Source organism: Lissotriton helveticus, chromosome 3_1 (assembly GCF_964261635.1).
Source record: "Lissotriton helveticus chromosome 3_1, aLisHel1.1, whole genome shotgun sequence".
NCBI classification, from domain to species: Eukaryota; Metazoa; Chordata; class Amphibia; order Caudata; family Salamandridae; genus Lissotriton; species Lissotriton helveticus.
Window position 1 is genome coordinate 558,161,292 of NC_136061.1, and position 21,593 is coordinate 558,182,884.

The 21,593-nt window shown below is 39.8% G+C and overlaps 1 protein-coding gene across 1 annotated transcript in view; it reads right to left on the reverse strand.

Annotated features, from left to right (window-relative positions):
- Nucleotides 1-2,885: 2,885 nt before the first annotated feature.
- Nucleotides 2,886-21,593, reverse strand: part of CALCRL (calcitonin receptor like receptor) — a 264,434-nt gene continuing 245,726 nt past the window's right edge. Inside the window, exons 12-13 of the mRNA XM_078680481.1 lie at nt 14,332-14,373; nt 2,886-8,817 (exon numbers count right to left, since the gene is read on the reverse strand). Coding sequence (XP_078536607.1) covers nt 8,602-8,817; nt 14,332-14,373 — 258 coding nt within the window. The 3' untranslated portion in view covers nt 2,886-8,601. The remainder of the gene's footprint in view (nt 8,818-14,331; nt 14,374-21,593) is intronic.

Sequence of the window (21,593 nt, forward strand, 5' to 3'; positions counted from 1 at the left end):
GTTTCTTTCAGTGGTTTATTAATCCATGGGGTCAAAAAACAAAGGAACCAACGCGTTTCGACAGCGTCCGCTGCCTTGATCACGGTATATATATTTATATATATATATATTTATATATATATATATATATATTGTTCAACAAAGAGTCCTGCACGGGAGGGAGCACTTTGCAGTCGGTGCTCGCTTCGAGACCAGGACGATGTCTCGTGAAATGTTTTCCTCAGAAAACTGAATTTGCGGCACACCTCTAGGTTGAAAAAGATGTTATTTATTGCAGATCACAATATTCTCCTACGCGTTTCGAACCAAACGTTCCTGTTCACGGTAGTGCAATTGAGGCACCGACAGCAGCGTTTTTCGACCTTTTATTCATCCGGATGGCAGTAGAAACGGAATCTTCAAGAAGCAAGGTACTACTGGACAAAATTGGCTGAGACACGGTGATCAACTCGATCAGCAAACCTACTAGATTTTTTTAATAATTAGAAAAGGAATGGAAGCACGCTACAACAGCTTTGAACTACGTCTCCCAGAATGCCAAGTAGCCACGCCCATTAGGGCGAGAACTTACACACAAGCGCTTCAAATACAGCACGAAAACATGCTGCCTCCATCCAGAAACTAATCCAGTGACCAAGGGCTGCATAAGCCTGAAACGCGTATGGATTGAAATACCTTGCCTCTTGAAGATTCCTTTTCTACTGCCATCCGAAAGAATAAAAGGTCGAAAAACGCTGCTGTGGATTATCACTGGCTATCACCACAGAAATGCCACTTTTTCCGATGTTCCTGTGGCGATAGGGGCTTTGCCTTTTTCACAAGACTGCATTGAGCCACTTAACGTGGCTTTACACTGCCTTGTGAGAAGGCACCTTTTCATGCTATACATGCTATGCTATATGTTGCGGTGGGCATTCTGCCGCGACACCCATTGATTTTAAATGTGGCGCAGCCCCAAAATTAAGACCAGGGAAAACCTGGTCTTAAACAGGAGAAATGCTTTATTTTGCTTTTTTTCCGTTTTTATGTGCGCTGCATTGTGCGGCACACATCGAAACAGCAAAACAACATATATGATTGAAGGGACACCTTCCTGCACATAAACAATCATTTGAAAAATGACATGTTGCAACTTCAATGTGTGCTGCACAAGCAGCACATATACAAGTTACAAATCGCCATTTATGATTGTTTATGTGCAAGAAGGGATACCTTCCTGCACATAGACAATCACTTCCCACTTCCCACAACGCAGGCACCCTTGCACTATGGTGCAAGGGTACATGCGTTGGTGCCAGGCAGCTAAATTTAGCACCAGCGCATGGAGAAACGCAGGGCTGCACGTATTGTTGTAAATACAGTGCAGTCCTGCGTTTCTAAAGTGACAGTGCACGGCGTTAGCCTTCTTGGCTTAACACCGCTCTCCGCCATTTTAGTTGTAAATGCCCCTCAGTGTGAGTTCTCTGCACTCACAAATCATCATGGGTATCAGGAAAATTGTGGGGCAAACTTTTACAACTTGCTAAATGTGTTTGAAATATATAAATTTCTGAATTACTTTGTTATTGTAACACATAAATTCAAACATCTCCCAAAAGACATATGAACTTTTACTTGTTTTGTAGAATCACTTTTGCATCCTTGCCTTGAATGTCCCTTCAGTTAGTGAACTGTTCTATTTACTTCTGTGACACTGGGACAGTTTCTCTGGAAAAAGTAAATATTATGACGATACATGTTGAAAACGTTCGCTGCAACCAAATAGTTCTCATAACTACACATGGGCGTTAATGAAAAGTCAGCTATATGATTTATTTATTTAAAACACTTATAAAGTGCACTATCACCTTACAGGTATCCTGGCACTGAGGGCCTATATGTAGGCAAAGTGCCAGCTGCTATCGAGGGTGGGAAGCTATAAGTTCTGGGGTTACAATGGGAAAAGCCATGTTTTTAGGGCTTTTCTGAAGTGAATTAGATCTGTTGAAGATTGTAGGGAGGATGGGAGCTTGTTCCAAAGCTGATAAAGCACTGTCCTATTAACTACAGGAAAGAATAATCTAAAAAATCGTTTTTGAATTATGAAAAGCAAAGCGACTTAAGACAAAATTTAAATCTTGGTTGTTTAGAGGAGGCAATTACATTTCAGCCTGTCCATCAAAGAGAACTCTGAGGCCTTCATAATGTTATAACAGGCATTTTATACTAAGAAATTGTCTCAAAACCATGATGAAGATATATTTAAAGCAATATGATATATCGGTAACTATCTAAAACTCTGATCTCATCACAATTCAGAGCTAACAAAGCAGTTTTATTAAAAGTTTTGTAATTTTAACTTCTTTACAACTCCAGCTGATTAGTGTCTGATACATAACTTACCTGTCTCACCATGTGCTACAAGCTATGTTGACCACCACACACCATCCAATCCAACGTAAGTATATTTACAAACCCTACCCACTATTATCTTAAGTAGTATCCGGCATCACTGCTGACCGTGTCCAGCACTTGCCTCAATACGGGCACTGCCCCCACATTTGAGCCTGTTCAGTTATTTATTCACTTTTCCCTTTTATACATCGTCCCATGCAATCTTCTTTATGTACTGACGCATAATTACTCACTTATTCTGCACCTAGGACTGCAACAACTTTGTATGTTATATGCAAGACAACCTGAAGTTTATTCAATGGGAAATGTCAATTTAACTCATTATCTGTGTTTCTTTTTCACTAATTATGTTTCTAAATTTCATCAGCAATCGCTGTAATGGATCAAAACTATACTAAGCGATGCAAAAAAGTTTAATAAACAATATTTTAAAAAATTCATCTTTAGAAAACAATGTTGTTCATACAAATCATGTGGTAACTTGGCAGACATTTATTTGATTTCACTTTTTATTTTTATTTCAAATTACTGTAATATATCAGCTTTATACAGATTCGATAAAAAGAGGCATTTGTAAGAAAACATCAACTAAAAAAACTGATACACTTGGAAAATGCAAAGCAAAGAATCCTCAAACACAAACTAGTTGTGAATTCAAAAGTTATATTAGTCATACATTTCAAAAGTAAGTCACATTTGAACAATACATACATATATGTGTGTATGTAGGTCTACATACAGTAATACATTGGGAAGGTTTATAAGAAAAAAACACTCAAACATGGCAACAATCTGCATCAGAAGAAAGAAATCAAATATAAATACAGTAATGACGACATTAATTGGACAGTTAAATTCACTATAGAACACATTAAGGTATAATATCAAAAGCTTTTAACACGCTGTATGCCTTCTAGGGGGTCACATAAGCATGTGAAGTGGTATTTTAAAAGGGTAGTCTAGGTACAGTGAGATACATTCAAAGGCTTTACTAGGAAAGGTCTTTTCAAGTGTACAAAGAAAAATGTTTCAGTTGATTCCTGTTTTCAGGTACCATTAGGTTGTTTTGTCAGTGATGTCATATGCTGACATAAAAAAACCCATCAGTGGCGAGGATTGTAATGTGAATTCAGAAAGAATAGCTTTTGATTAAGTGGATAATTTTCCTAGATGGCATGTCCATAGGTTTTGTCTAGTGGACATTTTTTTCTAATTACTTAGCTTGTGTGCTACACGTTTGGCAGCAAGCAGATTAAAATTTCTGTAGGGGATCATTTCGATAAGGCTCGATTGACACAAGGAAGTAACTCCGACAGACTAACCTGCATATAAGGAAGACAGGGAAGACCATGTGATAAGAATCTGATGTGGGGAGGAAACCTATAAAATGAAGCTGTAATGGAGTTTGCCATTTGGTAGGTCTGCAGAAGACGCAGCCAGATCAGTGAAAGAGACGTGGATAATGACAGTAGTTTTGATGATTAGCATGACAGAAACTAAGCACCGTAGGAAGAGAAGTCCAAAGCTTCAAAGAAGTAGAAGAAAATGTTGTAAAAGAAAACTATAAATGTAATTGAGGGATCACTGATATCTCAATGCTCAAGAAGGAAATTGACTTTAAAGACTTGCTTGAAAGAAACAAGGATAAAGGCACTTGCAATGGTTATCCTGCACATATTTCTATTTTTTGCATGTAGGTTGGCAAATGATCCAAGTGGAACAAGCTTTAATCTTCTTAAATATGGCAATTTCAATAACAGCATCAAAGGTTGAACCTCTTTTGCCAACTAGATCAATGAACACACAATAGCATAAAACTTATTTTTTCTGGGAGCCAGAAGTATTCAGACAAGCTGAGAATGGGCCCTTAATGATTTGATTTTCATTTGAGACTCTCTTCGTGGTCTGCATATATGTGATTTAGTAAGTTAGAATTATTCAAATCCTTCCTTCATTACCTTGGTGAAGAGTATGTCTATACCTTTAATGTAGGATTGAAGCATTGTCACACAAACTCTGAGTAGACAGTAAGGAAATGGAGTTTCTGTATTGATTTTTCTTAAAGAAGTGCATACCTTGAAGCTTCATGGAGTCTTTATTGTTGACAAAAACACTACATTAAAAAACCTAAGCTGGCACATCCTGTACTTAAAATCTTCATTGAGGATGACATTCTCCTATTTAAAGCTGACAAATGGCACTTATGCCGAAAGTCATGTCATTGTCAGTTCTCTCTTCCTTTTGTGGTTTCCCACAGATAAGAAACTCCTCAAACCTTCTACCCTGGCCAACACCCTTTATAACATTTTCTGTGTAAAGGTTTAAAATTATTTCCCACCTCAAGCACACAACACTGTACTTTCAGTACTTAAACTGGAAAAGAATAAGAGCAGGATTCTGACATATTTGCTCAGAAGCCTGTGTCCGGCACTATTCAACTTCAGGGTGCCAAATACCAAGGCTGTGTTGTCTTAAGTCCACCTCTTGCCTCTGTCATTCACCTCCAGACACTCCCTACCTCTTTGCCTCACTCTTGCAGGTATGTTTTTCTTGCTCTGGATAGGAAAAATATGGGATGATCCCCTAAAAGGAGTGCTGGTGTGCCCCACATGCAACCACTGGCTTAAAGTAAGTACTGCATACTTTTTGTACTTATTGTTTTGCTAGTCTGTTCACTTCCTAAATGCATGAGCCCTATACTCTCTCCTCCTACCACTGTCCCTATTCAGTGTTCTTCATCCCAATTCGCCAGCCTCACCTTTATCTTCATTTGACCATTCTATGTTTTGTGTCTTGCCTCCCCTATTCTGCTTCCTGTCCCTGCAGCTCTAGTTTTAGAAGGGAAAAAATGAGTTCCACATAGTATTTTCTTAATTATTTCTAGCATTCTGGGCGGTTGTATTATTAATTTAATTTACCTTTCAATTCCTATTTAAAAAGTGTGTTATAAATTAAATTAAGACAAAATAAAAATGTTTACAAATTGATTAGATAGAAATAATACCACATTAGACTTTAAATAATTAGGCTATTACTACTGGCATGGTTAAGCTATATTTTCTTTTTTACTCGTTTTTCCTAAAAACGAGTTTACTGCACAAGATCGTAGTTTGAGCAGGATACTATTGTAAGGTAAAACCACCTAAATGCATTTTATTTCACTGGGAGGATGCCAGCTTAGTGGTATGTTGTGGAGGCCAGAGGTAAAGTACCATCTTCTGGTAATCTCACAAGTTGACTAAAGAAAATAACAGGGTAAAGAGACAGATCAAAAGATGGAGAAAGTGAACTTCTGGCTCCATAATAATCACTGTCATGGTATATAGTATATGATGCTTTCCAGTAACTTTGTTTGTAGGTTTCAGAAGTCCTACAACACATGGTAATGCCAGACACATGAGGAGGCTAAACTTGGCACAGCCCAGAAATTAAAATGGTTTGATATAAGGTCTGGTTAAATTAATGTCTCCATTAAGCAGTTTTATAGAAAAACGTTTCTTAAAATTCTGTGCAGATCTGAGAACTGGCAACTTTGAAAATGCCTCTTCATGACCTATTCAAACTCATAGCAAAAACAGTTATATGAGACTATCCAGACTTTAACTTGAGCATCTGGGTATGGTGATGGACATTGACATTCATGTTTGGAGCCAAAACTCCTTTTCATCAGAATTTCACCCACGGCAAATAATATAGGCAGAAATGGGAGAATAAAGAATGAAGAGAAAGGTAGGAAAACATACAAAGGGAGTAAAAAGTGCCGAAAAAAACCTTTCTAAAGTCAGGTAAAGAAGCTTGAAGTGTAGCGTGGCGGTACAAAGAGGCATGAGGTGCAAGCAAGTCAGCATTTGGCAGCAGGCTCCTGAGTAAAACGTAAGAGCACAGTACTTATTTTATTATTATTATTATTTTTAAACAGTGTAATCACTATCCTGTTGAATGCTATCCGAAACATTTTGGGTTATTTACCTGGAAATCTTGTAGCTCAATACTTATGTGTCCCAAGCAAAATAAGCAATAATGCTTGACAGACAAGATTGCGATAAAATCCTGATCTTTTAGTGGTAGACACACAGAATAACTTGATATGTTCGTAGGGTGGAGGGAAAGGGGTCCAACTCACATTTAAAAATAGTTTTGAAGACTAGTCAACACAGTAACAACGTAGGGTATCACCAGATAGACCCATTTACTTATTGATGGGACAGCTTGGAAATAGGTTCGTAACATATGTGATGGGATTTTGTAGTGGGAGAGGGGAGTCAACATAATTTCACACTGAAAATCAAAGTAATTCTACTTTATATTTGAATGGAAGTGGGTGATTATTTTGGGCCTGCCTTCCAGTCAAGAAGTAGTCGTCTGTATAAGAGGCTGGTTTTAGAACGAATGGACATCAGAGACCCATATGAGCAGGAATTTAAAAGCACAAGGGAAAAAAAGAACAGAACACAGCAACCCAATGTAGGATACGATTCTGAGAACTAAGATGATGACCATTGGTGCATTAGAAAAAAGTGTTCAGGTAAAAAAAAAAAATGCTGAAGCAGCACTGAAGGATGAGAAGTGGATGAGGTACACACCAGATTCATATCTGTCATAAATTTGAACTGGATAGGTCTCTATTTTATCATGTGCTAAGTAAATTCTGTCTGTGGCTGCGCTACTCATCTATATACGTTATAAAGTGTCCCTAGATCTTCTTTATGATATTTCAATGACATAAGTTACAATGTTTACCCAGAGCCAGGGCAAACATTGGATAAAATATTTGTCATTGGCATGCGTGGGTACCCCAGAAGTCAAGCGGGTAAATGTAAGTGCATTTATCTCCCCATTTGTGCAGGATGAGGAGAGTAACAATTAAGGAGGATTTTCATGAACAGTTTTGAGTGTACCTAGAGTCTAATTTTAGGTATTCTTTGAATAAAACCGGACTCAGAAAAAGGTGTAGGTTATTTATGAATTATGAATGGGTGCTACATACATGAAATATGTTGCCTGTCGCACCATAAAAAGTAAGATGGTAAATTCACCAGAGTAATACAATTAAAACTGAAAATTAAACAAAAAGGAACAAGCATTGACTGGATTATTTCTAATACAAATATACTGCATGTGGAATTTACACAGATAACTGTGGCACATTTATAGCCACCAATATAGCAGAAATACATATATAAATAAACATACATAGCTTTTATCCCTGTTGTTATGTTGCGTGTAAATACACATGGTAAGAAATTAAGGACTTTAATTAAAGGGTAAAATCCGACCCTCCATTCCTCACACCTGAGCCCTTTGCATGATATGTGCCACATTTCGGAATATTAATGCTAAGGGTTCCAAAGCTGCTGCTAGGTTTACTGTGTGTAAGAAAATACATATTGCATGGTTGCAATTTCAGAACAATTGTATACGCGTACACATATTAGATATATTTCAGGCACTTAAGTCAATACCCGATTACCACAGATAACCTATCCTCACCCTTAGTTAATTTATAGGACACAATTACATTTTTTGGTTCTGTTGACTATTATATATATGCCACCAGCCCTGGCAGTGATAGATCACAAAACCATTTCAATCATCGCTAGCTCAACAACTCACATTTGGCAAGTAGAGAACCCATCACAAACAAGGGGCATCACTAAGTAAAACTGCCTGGCTGTGGCAATTTGCATTATTGTATTCAATTTCCTTCAGCACAAATAAAAGAGAGTGCTAAAGAACACACCAGCAATATTCGATAAGATACTATATTGAACTTCAATGCAAATTAGCACGGAGCAGTTTGTCATCTAGCCCAGTGTTTCTAGAAATCTCAATGAAGATACTGGTCAAGTTAAAGCATATAACACTCAGTGTGAATAGTTCAATACTAGATTAGACAACCTGTTACAAATTTGGCAACCAGCAATCACAACTGTAGTTTACAGATATACATGAAATGTTACATTATAATTATATATGATAAAAATAGACTTAACATATGTTAGCACAGACAAATAATGTGAACTACAATACATAATAGTGAACGCCTTCATACACATAATTATGTCGCTTCATACGAAATATATGCCGACTTTGTCTACACAGTAGAAACTGAAGAGGCAAAGTTCATTTAAAATCTTGTGCTGTCTGCAAATAAACAAGACACTGTATTTTAAAGAATACAAAAGTTAGAGGAAACCTACAACTTTATCATGCATATAGTTTATCAGATTTTAAATTTTCCATGTCATGGCAACTTTTACCATTCAGTTGTTCATTGTTAGAGTCATGGGTATAGATGTACGTCTGAACTTCACTGATTGATGACACTGTATAAGAGGCAGAGCGTAGACCATCTGAGTGTGCAAAGCTGTTTCCAAATTGAACTTTGTACTGATTCCAGTGTCTCTTCAAAATAGCCTGTACCTACCAAAACAAAAAATAAATTAAATATGCCTTTGTATACAGAAATGCAAACTAAAAGAATTCAATATCCTTACACATGATTTAAGAAGTACTGAAAATCATCTAGGTATTGACAGGCAATTGAAAATCAGAGTTTCTACTGATTAGGCTTTTTACTGAACAGGTTCTGTGATTTCTGTACTTGAATGTTTAGTGCAAAGACACCCTGTACCTGAAGAGCAATGTGTTTTAGAAATAAATGAATAATAAATACTGTGGTTTGGCAACATTTATTCCTTGAAAACAACCTATTGAATATGGTATCTTTGATCAAATTTGAGTTCTTCATTACCTGACTTGACTCGTTTAATTTTAGGTTCAATTCTTTTTTTATTCATGATGACCCTGGCAAGAAGACAATACTGCATTTATAGGACCTTCGTCACTATGTAACTGGAACATAGATATTACCTCCAAAATATAGCACCCTTAGCTATTATACTACATAAACAACTCACAACGCATAACAATGCATACGATTTTCTCAGCTTCCACGAAGAGCAAAAAAAAGGAAGTAAGGGGAAGGCAGAAAGACAAAAGAGGACCATCCGCTGTATAGAACACAGCCTATGAATCCCTTCCTGCCCCCCGACCACATCTCCCTATTCTGAAACCCAAACCCTAATTCACACCTCAGCTTTCAGGAACACACCTATTGGGTCATGTATAATAAGTCAAAAACAACCACAAAGATGTAGTCCCTCCAAAAAGGCATGGCAGAGTCAACTTGCATGAATCTGTATCTGTTCCACTCAGAGGTCCGATCTGTTGTCAAGGAGAGAAGGGATCTCTCTGATTCACCCTCACTCCCATGTGCCCCGCTTCAAGGTACGTCCAGACTTTTTATGGGCCAAGCAGATTCCCACCTCAACAGTTCGCTGTGTTTCATCCCCCACGGGCCCCTTATATCAATTGCTACCACAGATCCTCATTTTGTAAAGGTGACCTGACACTGATTCACCATAACTAGCTACCCTGCAGCCTCACAGTCAGACTTGAGGAGAATGCACCCCACCACATAAAGTCCAGACACAGAACTGAATCCTATGGTCGTGGGCATAGCGGTCTGTCCACCCTCAATATTCATTCTGGCTCCTCAAGCAACCCAGTGGTAAAAGGATTTTATCATCAAGACAATGAGTGGGCATATCTGCAATGAAAACTTCATAAAAAATAAATAAAAAAAAGACAATGAGTGGGCAACTACCATTACAATTTCCCAGTTTTCAGCTGTATTCAGTTTCCAGCTGGCAATGAAACTTAATAAACAGATGTAGCACGCATGTTCCTGCCCCAGTGGGTTTACTAAGTGCTCCTTCTATCACTGTTGGGTTTTGTAGTGAAATGGAGGTAGCAATATTTACTTAAGCTCAAAAAATATCTCATAATGGTGTTCTTCTTAGAGACAATAAGAGAGACAAAAGAATGGTGTAGCATAGACGACGAGCTTACCATTTAGAAGTTTAATTTGAAAAAACGTTGCGCTTGTCAAACATTTATACATTAGTACGAAAGACCAAACCTTAGTATAAAAGACCAAACCTTCAGATCCTTCAAAACTATCCCATCGACAAACTAATGCTTGAACTCATCTCTTGCCCTTCCAACCCCATGTACGATGCGAACAGCCTTCTAATGATTTTAACACTTTTTTGGAAAACGGTAAGAACATCCATGCAAATGCAAGCGAACTACCAGCCTCCGCTTACATTCCCTTTATCATGATAGCATAGAAGATGCAGCCTACGCTCAACTCTAATATCACATCAATGCTAACCATACCCAGTATGAATATGAATCTGGCTTTCCATCATGCTGAGCATACAAACCACTACCTTACACATTGTAGATCTCCTGAACATAGAAGAAGATGACCCCTGCATCCTGATAGTGCTGGACCTTCAGCTGCCTTAATAACAGTCAACAATCACACCATTATCCACACCCTAGAGTCTCAAAAAGGATTCCCTGGCAATGTTCTTCACTCATTCTCCTCCAACCTTTCCAACCAACACCAGTTCCTAGTTTCCAAAAGATCTCCACCACCGATAGTGTCCCCAATGGTTCCATAATGTACCCTGTCATCTTCAACCTGTACATGGAGCCCATTGGGGTTGTACTCAAAGATAACAACATCATCATTCAGGGATATACCAACAATACACAACTTTAAAGTCTCTCTGCTCAAGGTTTCCAATGCCCCAAACACTGCCTGCACCTCATCCAGACCTGTATGTCAGCGCCTACTTGAAACTAAAACCCACCTGGAATAATCTTTTTGGGCCTTAACAAGTGATTACGAAGAGCTTAGCCAGTCCATTAGTAGGAATGGATCATTTTGCAGTGATTTCGATTTTTTACATAGATCGGGCAGAGCCAACCATTAACCACTTGGCTGCTAAGGCACCTGATGCACTTCCATTGACTTTCCATTGAAATCAATGGAAACTCCATGACGAGTTACCCTTGTCATTAGCACTGAAGGGGTTAAGCAGCATGTTAATATTCATCCTAGTAAAGCCGGGCATAATCTCAATTCTACCTCTACATTAGAGTCACTGTTAGTCACACCTGCCAACATACTTACCTCTACGTCTACAGACATTAATGTATCTCTGGAAGAATATAATGATTTGGTCTTCTCCACATTTGTCTCTACTCTTCCATTAAGAATCAAAATATCTCATAGAACCCGGCCTTTGGCTCCTTAATTTACAGATGATTTGAGGAGAAATAGTGACAATAGACAACTCAAACGTAAATGGACGTATGCTTCTGTGGATAAGGCAATTTATGCAAAATTATTGATGGACTATATAGGAAACTAGTCAGGATGACTGAATTATATATATTTGCAAATACATTAATGAGCCAATAAGCCCAAGGAAACATTTCTTAACTGAAAGTCCCTCGCTAATCCAGACTGCTGTCAAAACACAAGTACCCCATCACAACAACTATGCAATGATTTATCCAATTATTTTGGATACAATTGAAAATTGAGGCAGCCTTTTAAACAAGATACTCTTTTATATTCTTCTGAGGCCCTACCTACAGTATTGAATGGTTTAGATATCTATTAAATCGGGATATTCAGCATAATCCCTCAGACATCCAGCCCTAGCTGTTGTTCAAGCTCCGCCTCCGGGCCGGAAGCTCCGCCTCCGGGCCGGAATTTCCGGCCCGAGTGCAGATATAACGTTAGTAGTCGTAAATCCATTCTGTGAATACCAAAAGTAGTAAGTGCATTCTGTGAATACCAAAAGTAGTAAATGCATTCTGTGAATACCAAAAGTAGTAAGTTTAGGATTTTGTCTTAAGTTAATTTTGTGAATCGGGCCCAGAGACATTATTTGTTCCAGAAAGCGACTTCAGAACTACTTTTCAAGCTCTCGTACTCTTGCAACTGGATGGCAGTAACACTCTGCTCCACGGCCTCACCGACTCAGCCCCCTTAAGGTCTTCCTGCATGCCTCTGTACATCTTATCTAGGGCCCTGAAAAATGTGATTGCATTACATTATTCTGATGGACCTCGATTGGCCCAAGTTGCCAACCCACACCATCTTCCAAACCAGCTGCCTCATTTACAAATCCATCATGTCCAGCACCCCTGCATATCTTGCAAACAGGCTGACCGCCTCTAGTGGTTCCGGGCTCACCCAGTGCCAGAACATCATCAGATTAGAGACTGAAATGTACAAAAGAAAAGACACAATGGAGCATGTCTTTTCCATCTGTGCTCCAAAGATGTGAAACAACAAGCCCGTATCCATCAGGACTGTCCCAACTCTTCTTCAATTTATGAAAAATCTGATGATGCACCTCTTTAAAGAACAGAACGCTACTTCACAATACAGTAGATCAATATGACTGCTCCGAGAGCCCAGCTGCCTCTCCTATCACTCATTGACTGTATGCTTACCTTTGACCTCATACAATGCTCTTTTTTGGCCAGGGGCGCACCATAGAAATAACTCATACACACATACAGTCACATACCAATTGTCTTGGGGAAAGTGGACCCAAGGTAACTTGTAAATTGCTAGCCACAAGCAAAACGATCGGAATGTCCTCACCTCAACCATGTTTTAGTTTTACATGTAAGTTTATGGTAAGCTAATCCGATATTTAAATTTTCAGTAATATTACCAGCTATGCTATTTTAGTAACCCTAAACACCCCTGAATGTCTCTTATTTGAGAAGAGACATAGATACTTGGTGGTTCTTGAAACTGGGTGCATTCTGGGCTTCATTGTGTTATGAATGTAGTGGATTGGGGCAAAATGTAATACCTAACACCCATCTCAATCAAATCTTTTATAGTCCACTGTGTGCAACCTCAAGAAAATCAAAGATGTGTCAACCCAAGCAAGTGAACTGTTAGCACAATTTATTGGATGAAACTGATTTTCCAAAATATTGCGGACATTAGCTGGCTGAATAAAATGTATCCTTTCTAACAGAGATACAGATACTGGCCTATCTGCCGAGCCATTGCACAAGGCAGACACGCATGACAGTGAAAAGAAGAGTCAGGTCTGGGTAGGTATCAAGGAGCTCTTTCAGCATCACCTTTTGGACTTTCCCACAGTGTAGATTTCCAGCAAGTTGTCACCTGCAGTGGTAAGCAAAAAATGTTTGGGGTATTTGGATGTCAGAGAAAGATGGGCCTTCTTGTGGGTTGTTTTTTACTAGTAGCATGCCTTAAAAAGTGATTTGCGTTTTAATACAGGGTCAGGATGAAGAAAAGAACAGACTGATTTACCTGCATGACAGTTGAAATAGATGGACCACCATCGATTACTTTAATTTTGCTATTTGCTTTAAAACATCAATTTAATCAACATATATGCCCCTGGAAGAAATTTTCTCCTCAGCTATTTTCATCATGCCCCCCAAAAATCGCCCTTAATCTTTAACTAGGATTCACATAATCAAGACGTCAAATAAGGAACATTTTCAATAACTGTTTACTGACTACTTTTTATCCCCTGGTCCCATATGGTTGAGCCTGTTCTATGTGCAAAGTTCGTGCCGTCCCCTGGTTCTCACTTCCGCTATCACAAGCCAACCTTGACAAATGCCAACTAAAACACAAATGGAAGTTGCATTACAGGAAGGGAGATAATCTTAACTCAAAATGCCATCTTTGTTTATATAGGCAACATATTTTCTATGAGAAGAAGGCTTACTGCTCCAAGAGGTTTGCAGAAGCAACCACCCACAGCCTGGAACACTGAAATTGCCATTTTAGTGAAAAAGCTCAATTTATCTACTGAGACTACTGAGAATCTGTACTGATTCCCTGTTAAAATAGTGTTCCCTGGTTTCACATCAGTCTGAAATATGGTAAGCACAAGTTTTAATTGTCTTTTATGTGTTCGGCGGAGGCACTGATTAACAAATTGGATTATATGCCATCTTTTAATAATGCTATGTTACACAGTAAGACCACAAGTTGATTACTCTTACCTCTCCATTAAAATAGCAAAAGATTGTAGCCACTAACAGCCCCTGTCGAGAAAAAAGAAAACATGATTAAGGGATTAGCTTTAACAACATTTTAAAAGAGTACCATGCAAAAGAACTGAAAGGTGCTCTCAAAATAATATGCCGAGAAATATAAAGAGATTTTCAAAATCAGATGAGTTTAGGTCACATGACATTTTTTAAGGGAGGAATGGTGCATTGAAAGGAACATGGCCCACCTGAAAGAGGTTGACTTAGCACACGATATTATTAACCAATATGACTTGCAGAAGAACGCTTTCGGAAGTAGCCACAAGTAGATTAAAGCTAATGCTGTTTTAGCGCTGATGTTCTGCCCTCCTGTGCATCTTTTCAAACAAAGCCAGCTGTCACTTTCTCACTCACAACTGGTCCCACAGCCATGATGTCACTTATAGCTTTTCCCATACCCTGCCTTGACAACAGAGCTCAGCTGAGTGCATGTGGAGTGAAGAGTGTGTGAAACCTGTGCACTCCTATATCTGTTGCAGTGATAGTCCAGCACTGCCTAGTCTTTCTTCACCACTCAGTTTCTTCACAGGCCTGAAGTCACTCGCTGACTTTCTTGCCCATCTATCACCACAGCACAGCTGGGCATGGCATGAGCAGAATTATTGTGCCTGCCTCTGGATGACCGGCGCTCTCAAAGGAGTTGTCATTGCTCATTTATTTCCTAACTCATTGCATTTCCCACTGTTCCCTCACTTCCCTATCCCAATACTCAACCCAAACACTCTTAATGTGCCTTATTCAAAGCAACACTCACCAAATACATGGCCAAACGCACAAACATAAAAAAAAACATCAATTCCACTCACATCACTTTCTCCAACACTCACCTTCACTTCCCCAACAACGTGACTTCCTCCTCACCTCCCCAACAACAATGTCACTTCCTCCAGGACAGGACTCGCTCCGGCATACACCAAATTCAATCAAGGCATCACACCTCGCTCCCACACACACTACTAGCACTTTCTCCTCTCATTATAAAAATCACCCAATTCACTGCACTTAAGTCAACAACTTCATGCATGCTCTTACACTTGCATCGTCACTCACCCAATGGAGTCCTCACACATTCCGCTGATATTCCACTCAGTTCCATTTCACACCTTACAGTTCACTCGCGTATTCAGCATGAATGTCCTGATTTACTCTGAAACATCTCTACTCCTTCAAAAGGACAAACTTGTCTCATTCTATCTAGCCAAAACCCCTGGAATGGCAAAGTATACTCACCACAAACACAAGCAACTAATAGACAATCAATCCAAAAGGCACCCTGCTCAGCTATGTGGAGTTCTGTTGTCTCAGTTGACTAATGAAACCATTCCAGGTTCTAACCACAACGGGTCCACTCATCCTTTCATATTTGTGAGGTTATTCAGCAGCAACATGATCGAAGTTGTGTGTACTTTACAAATAAACATTATGTGATCAGGTCAGCAGGCCGGATCGAACACAAAACAGTGAACACAATGCTGCCTGTCTCATCAAAAGAGAAGCGTTCCACATCTGGTTGCAGGTACATTTGATATCCTGTCAAATGACAAATACAGCTAAGGTGGAAGAGACGCTATTATCATCAAATGATTGTTTTCTTAGGTGGACCTGGCTGCAGCTCTGCTTTCAGGAACACTACCATCCCCAGCCTGTTAATGTGTTGGTAGAACAGTTGGAAAGGTGGATGGGATGACTGTCTTGTGTTTCGGGGGAAATCCTGTCGCTGCCTTTGGTCCTCATCCTCTTGGATAGCATTCAGAAACATAGAGGGAGCCCAGAAACAGCAAAGAACCAAATCAAAATGGAGGCTGTCACCAAATGCATCGAATCTACAACAAACCAAAGCCGTCTGAAAATCCTCACATAGCCATCTTCACTACAAAAATGACTACTTTACCCAAAGTCATTTAGGAGACTAACAAAAACATAGGCTCTTAAAGGCCATCTCTGAAACATTGAAATTGAAGTTCCAGACCTTATCTGCCTACTCCAAAGCATAAATTAAACCCAACAATTCCACCGTGAACAAAAAAATCATTCAACATTTTTGGCAACAATCTACAGAACAGAAACTCTCCCTAAAACACCATAAATAAGACCCATCAGAAAAAACGAAGCAACTGCACCAACCTTTTTCCCCATGCTATTACCCTCAACTTTACCACGGATCTCAGAAGTCTCCACAACACCTCCTCTCCCAGCACACCATCTTCCAGGCCAAAAATCCACGAAGTATGTGTAGGCATTTTGGCCCCAACCTTGCTCATCCAGTACATCAGACCTTCAAATAATGAATTGATCCAGCTGCACTTAAAGAAGATATTGTCACACTCTTGCTTAAGAAAACCCTTCCTAGCCTGACTATCCTCAGTCATTACAGGTCCACATCAGGCATCACCACAGTTTACAAACCCCTGAAAAAACGGTGTTTGTCCAATTCTAGGTTCACATGAGTCTCCCTACAGTCAGGATTTTCGCACAGGACAGAAATACCATAGACACCAGCTAGACCAACACTGTTGAAGCAGTCAACAAAGCAAAATACACAATATATGTTTTTTGACGTCATAGAAAATTAAGCATAGCAGGATACGTCAACTGCTTCCTCTACCTTGGTGGACATCCCTTTAAAGCTGTTTCCCACTGCCAACACTAGTCTTTTCAATAAATCCTGAGAACTGAAGTTAAACTGTCCTTTCACCTGCCCAGATCTATCGGGCCTAGCCCCACACTTTCAGGCCACCATTCCGGACCACTGGCTCACCAAAGCCTGTGACCCAGTGGCTCCCCTGAAACGGGTCACCATCAACCGCACCCACAATGCTAACAAGTGGTTCAATCCTGGCCTTAAAGCAAAGAAATTAGAGCTACGGCAGGCTGAACGAGCTTGGAGAAGGACTTACTGCCCGACCCGAAGACAACTCTTTATCACCCAACTTAGTGAATATAAACAAGCCATCCTGACAGCCAAAACAGAATACTTTTCTGGGCGCATCTTAGCTGCAGAAAACCAGTCTCGTCAGATTTTTTCCACCGTCCACGAGCTGGCATCATCAGACAGAACCTCACCCCAGATTCCCCCTCCCAGGCGTTATGTAACTCGCTCAACGAGTTCTGCATTGAAAAATAATCCGCATCAAAGCTAACATCCCTCCTCCCTCGACCACTTTCACTCACCCGCAGCCACCGGACAATAATCAGTCCCTAATTACCATCCCCACATTGACTAGAGAATCTCTGCTCCCTTTACTGAGGCGTGTCAAGTCGGGCTCAGGCCTTCATCAACTCTACCATCACTAATTATTGCCCCTCTAGAGCGTTACGCTCTTCTTCTAAATCTTTATTAGTTATCCCCCGTTTTAAGAAAAAAAGATCGGGAGGCCAGAAATTCTCGGTTCTTGCACCCACCTTGTGGAACTCTCTCACACCCCAGGTCAGACTTTCCCCCTCCTACCTTGAGTTTCGCAAAGCCCTCAAGACTTTCCTGTTTCAACAAGCTTTAAGCCTATAGCCCCCTGTGCCCGCCTTAGCTCTAGAACCCTCTAGCGCCAAGAAACTGCACAGTGAACGTGCGCTTTATACATTTTTCAAAATTCAAATTCAAACTCCAGATAAGTCAGGATATCTTATCCATACATGCCAATAGACATGAATCATGATAAGCAGTGTGTGCTGGACACCAGCCGGTGGGCTCAATTGACCAGACCTTCCAAGTTATTTAAGGATTATCTGCTCACGTTTTGTAATCATTATGGCTAAGTGTAAAGCGAGCCACTCCAAGCTGAATGTTTCATTCTCAAAACAAGACTGAATTAATAATCTCTCATATGTAAAACCAAGATTTTCCTCGGGACCTCTAACTATTATTTGCTTACCTATGCCAGGTCATGGAGATGGCATCTGCACTTCAACTTTAAACTCACCTAGAAAGGTACAGTTATTTATGCCCTAAATAATCTTAATGTTCTCTGAGTTTAGCATAGAAAATGCTACTCTTTAGGCGATAGATGACTTGCAGCATGAAGATGAAGAAGGCACTGTCTTCTGTCTTCTGTCTGCTACAGGATCACTGAACAGCATCGAACAAAGCAGAAGTGGGGCACAATTATTCATATTTACTCCATACATGGGTTTTATGACGGAGTTCTGGACATGTTTCCATTCTGGATTTCAGAGCACAGGGCGATAGTTTTGTCAAGGACCCCATCCTTGCCTGAGCAGAGCATTCTACCCCATGGGTCTATCTTGAATCTTATAAACTACACAGACAGAGAGGGATTTGATGGCTGGGTACTGGGTCTCCAGTCTACTAATGACGCATAATGTCTCTGGATTTCATTTGAAATGTATTTCCATTACCTAAGGAGTAATGTGACTGTGATTAAAGGCTGAATGAAAGGTCCTTTTAGAACAGGCGTAGACTTTTGACCAAAGGTGGCAGTGTATCCACTTTGGTGGATCTGGCCACATCTCTTGGCTTTTTATTTTACTAAAGTAAAGTACTTCTTACTTCACTAATTGTTGCTTCATATTCATACTGTGAAAGCGTCTCAAAGGGTCCATAGTTAGTTGCCTTTATTGAAACCGGTCTAAAATGTTCTTTGCATTGACAGATCTTAGTATACTGTTCAATTGTTAACACTGTTGCATGAGTTTGGAGGGCATGTAAAATGTGTTTCACACTGCCATCTTATTGCTAGAACAAAACTATTTGAATGTACCTTATTTTAAGGACGATGGGCCACATGTATCAATATTAGGAATAGCGATTACCTAATTGCAATTTTCTGTAAATCGCAATTAGGTAATCACTATTCCTAATGTATGAAACTTCATGAGTTTCATTTAGCGATTCCGAGGGGGTCGCAAATCGACCTACCTCGTGAATATTAATGAGGAAGGTCACTATTTGCGACCCATCACGAATCGCTAAAATCAAGGGCATGGTGGCCTGCTGGGGTCAGCAACCAACCATGTCCGTGATTGCTTTTAAATAAAGCAAACTTTCGTTTAAAAATGCAGCCCATTTTCCTTAACGGTTACATTTAAAAAATCAAAAGCTTTCTTTTTTCATTTTTTTAAGAGCAGGCTTTGGTCCGTTGTTTATATCTGGGGAAGTTCTGGTGTTCTAGGTCAGGCAGTTTCTGGCTGGTCCTTTGTGAGTTGAGACGCTGTAGCACTACACTCTCCAATAAATAATAACACTGACCAGATTAAATGTGTTGTGCTCATCTTAATTTTACTGGCAACAAGTAGCTGAACCCGGACTGTAATGATAGTTTGGCCACAACGAGATCTCAGAATCATATTGGATCCCAAACATTCAGATCTGAATATGTGCATAAATGCAGGGAGAGTGGGAAGCAAGATGAAGAATTGGAGTGAAACTTTTCCAGAGGTGTTGCATATTGGTTTGGGTTTGTTAAACACAAAATAATTTTGCAATAGAGTATTGCCCCTGAGGTACATAAGGTTGCCCTGGAGTTTTATCATTGCGGAAAAATTTAAAGCTACAATTGGGAAGCCTATGCAAGGAAGTGTGGGTAATATAACCTAATAAAGCTTTTGATTGACTTTTGCCCTTGATTCTAGCAAGTGAGGTGTGGGGGAGAATTAAGGATGTGGGTTTTGAGGGATGTCAATCAAAGCATTGACCGGCATCCCTTGCCGAACAGAAACAAGAAGACAGCAAATCTTATAGGACAACCGTATTTTCCACCTTAGATCTTTCTTCTGCATAGCACCAGATAGCATGCATGAGAGTTGTAAACATTTAACATCTTTTGTCACCCCAGAAGCACTTATCAGTTTTGCAGCATGTCTTTTGGGCTTGCACCTGCCTCTTCAGTAGTTCAGAGAGCAAAGAAAAAACAGTTGAATACCATGAGTGCCACTTTTTCAGTATGAAATCTTGGTATGTGAAAAAGATTGAATAGAAAAGGATCTATCATTAGAGAAACTAATATGTGTTTTGAGAGAAAGAGGTTTGACTATCAAGAGTGAGAAGTGTAAGCTGGGTGTCAGGAGTGTGTGCATTTTAGAACATCACATAGGTAGGGAAGTGTCAGACCTAAGGATGACTTAGTGGGAGCAATAAAAGAGGCAACTATGCTCAGTTCTAGGGTACACCGAATATTATGCCGAGTTTATAGAACAATTTGCAGATAAAACTGGAAAATGTTAAACTCGCTAAAGGAAAATGGATGCTATGTGTAGAGTTCTGGATGTAGTGAGGATTGTGAGGAACCATGTTTCAAACCATTTGGCACTAGATCATCTACCATCATTGTTAGTGATACAAGAAATTATAGTGTTGGTTCTATTCTCATGCAAGTCAGAGATGGCAGCAAAGACATAGCAGCATATGCCTCGAGCATTATAGTTTGCGGAAATAAATTATTTACGATAAAGAGACTGTTGCACATTATTGGGGTGTTATTCATTTCAGGCAGTATGTGTTGGGTAAGGAGTTTAAGGTTCACAACTATAATAAAGTACTGAACAATTCCATGACAACAAAGACGTCAGAAAAGGCAAAAGGCGTCCATGTGCATTGCTAAGTAATTGTTTAGGCTTTAAGAATCTGTGTTCCAGATGTGCGAAATATGGCAGCCGACTGTTTGTCACACCTTCTTCTGTGCTCGGATGAAGTGGAAGGGAATGAAGAAGAATGAGTGACAGCTAATGTTCGAAGAGTTACAGACACCTGTACATCTCAAGAAGAATGGGAAGACGTGCACTTGGATGACACACAGATGGCTGTAGATCAAGTTGGACAAACCAGAAAAATTCAGAAGAAACAGAAAACACATATGGGGATATAGAGTTGGAGTTATTCTGGCTGGATGGGGTTTTGAGAAGAGGAAACTTGTGGATGGTATCAATGGGCTAGTGAAAGACAATTATGCATTTGGCCAATGAAAGCAATGTGGGAGTTAGTGCTATTGTTGGAAACAGGACCCCCGGCTGGCCAGGGCTTTCGCCAAAGTCAGTCAGAGATCCCCATTCCCAAGTCAGGGCAAGGGAGTTACACGCCAAGATAACCCCTGCTCACCCTCTAGGTAACGTGGCGCGAGCAGCAAGGCTAAACTTGGAGGCGATGTAAGTTAAGTATTTGCGCACGCACCCCAGCAACAACACCCAAAGGCCCACCACAAAGGAAACTCCACACCAGGTTATATAAAAAATAGCCTTTGTATTATAATAAACATACATTAGAT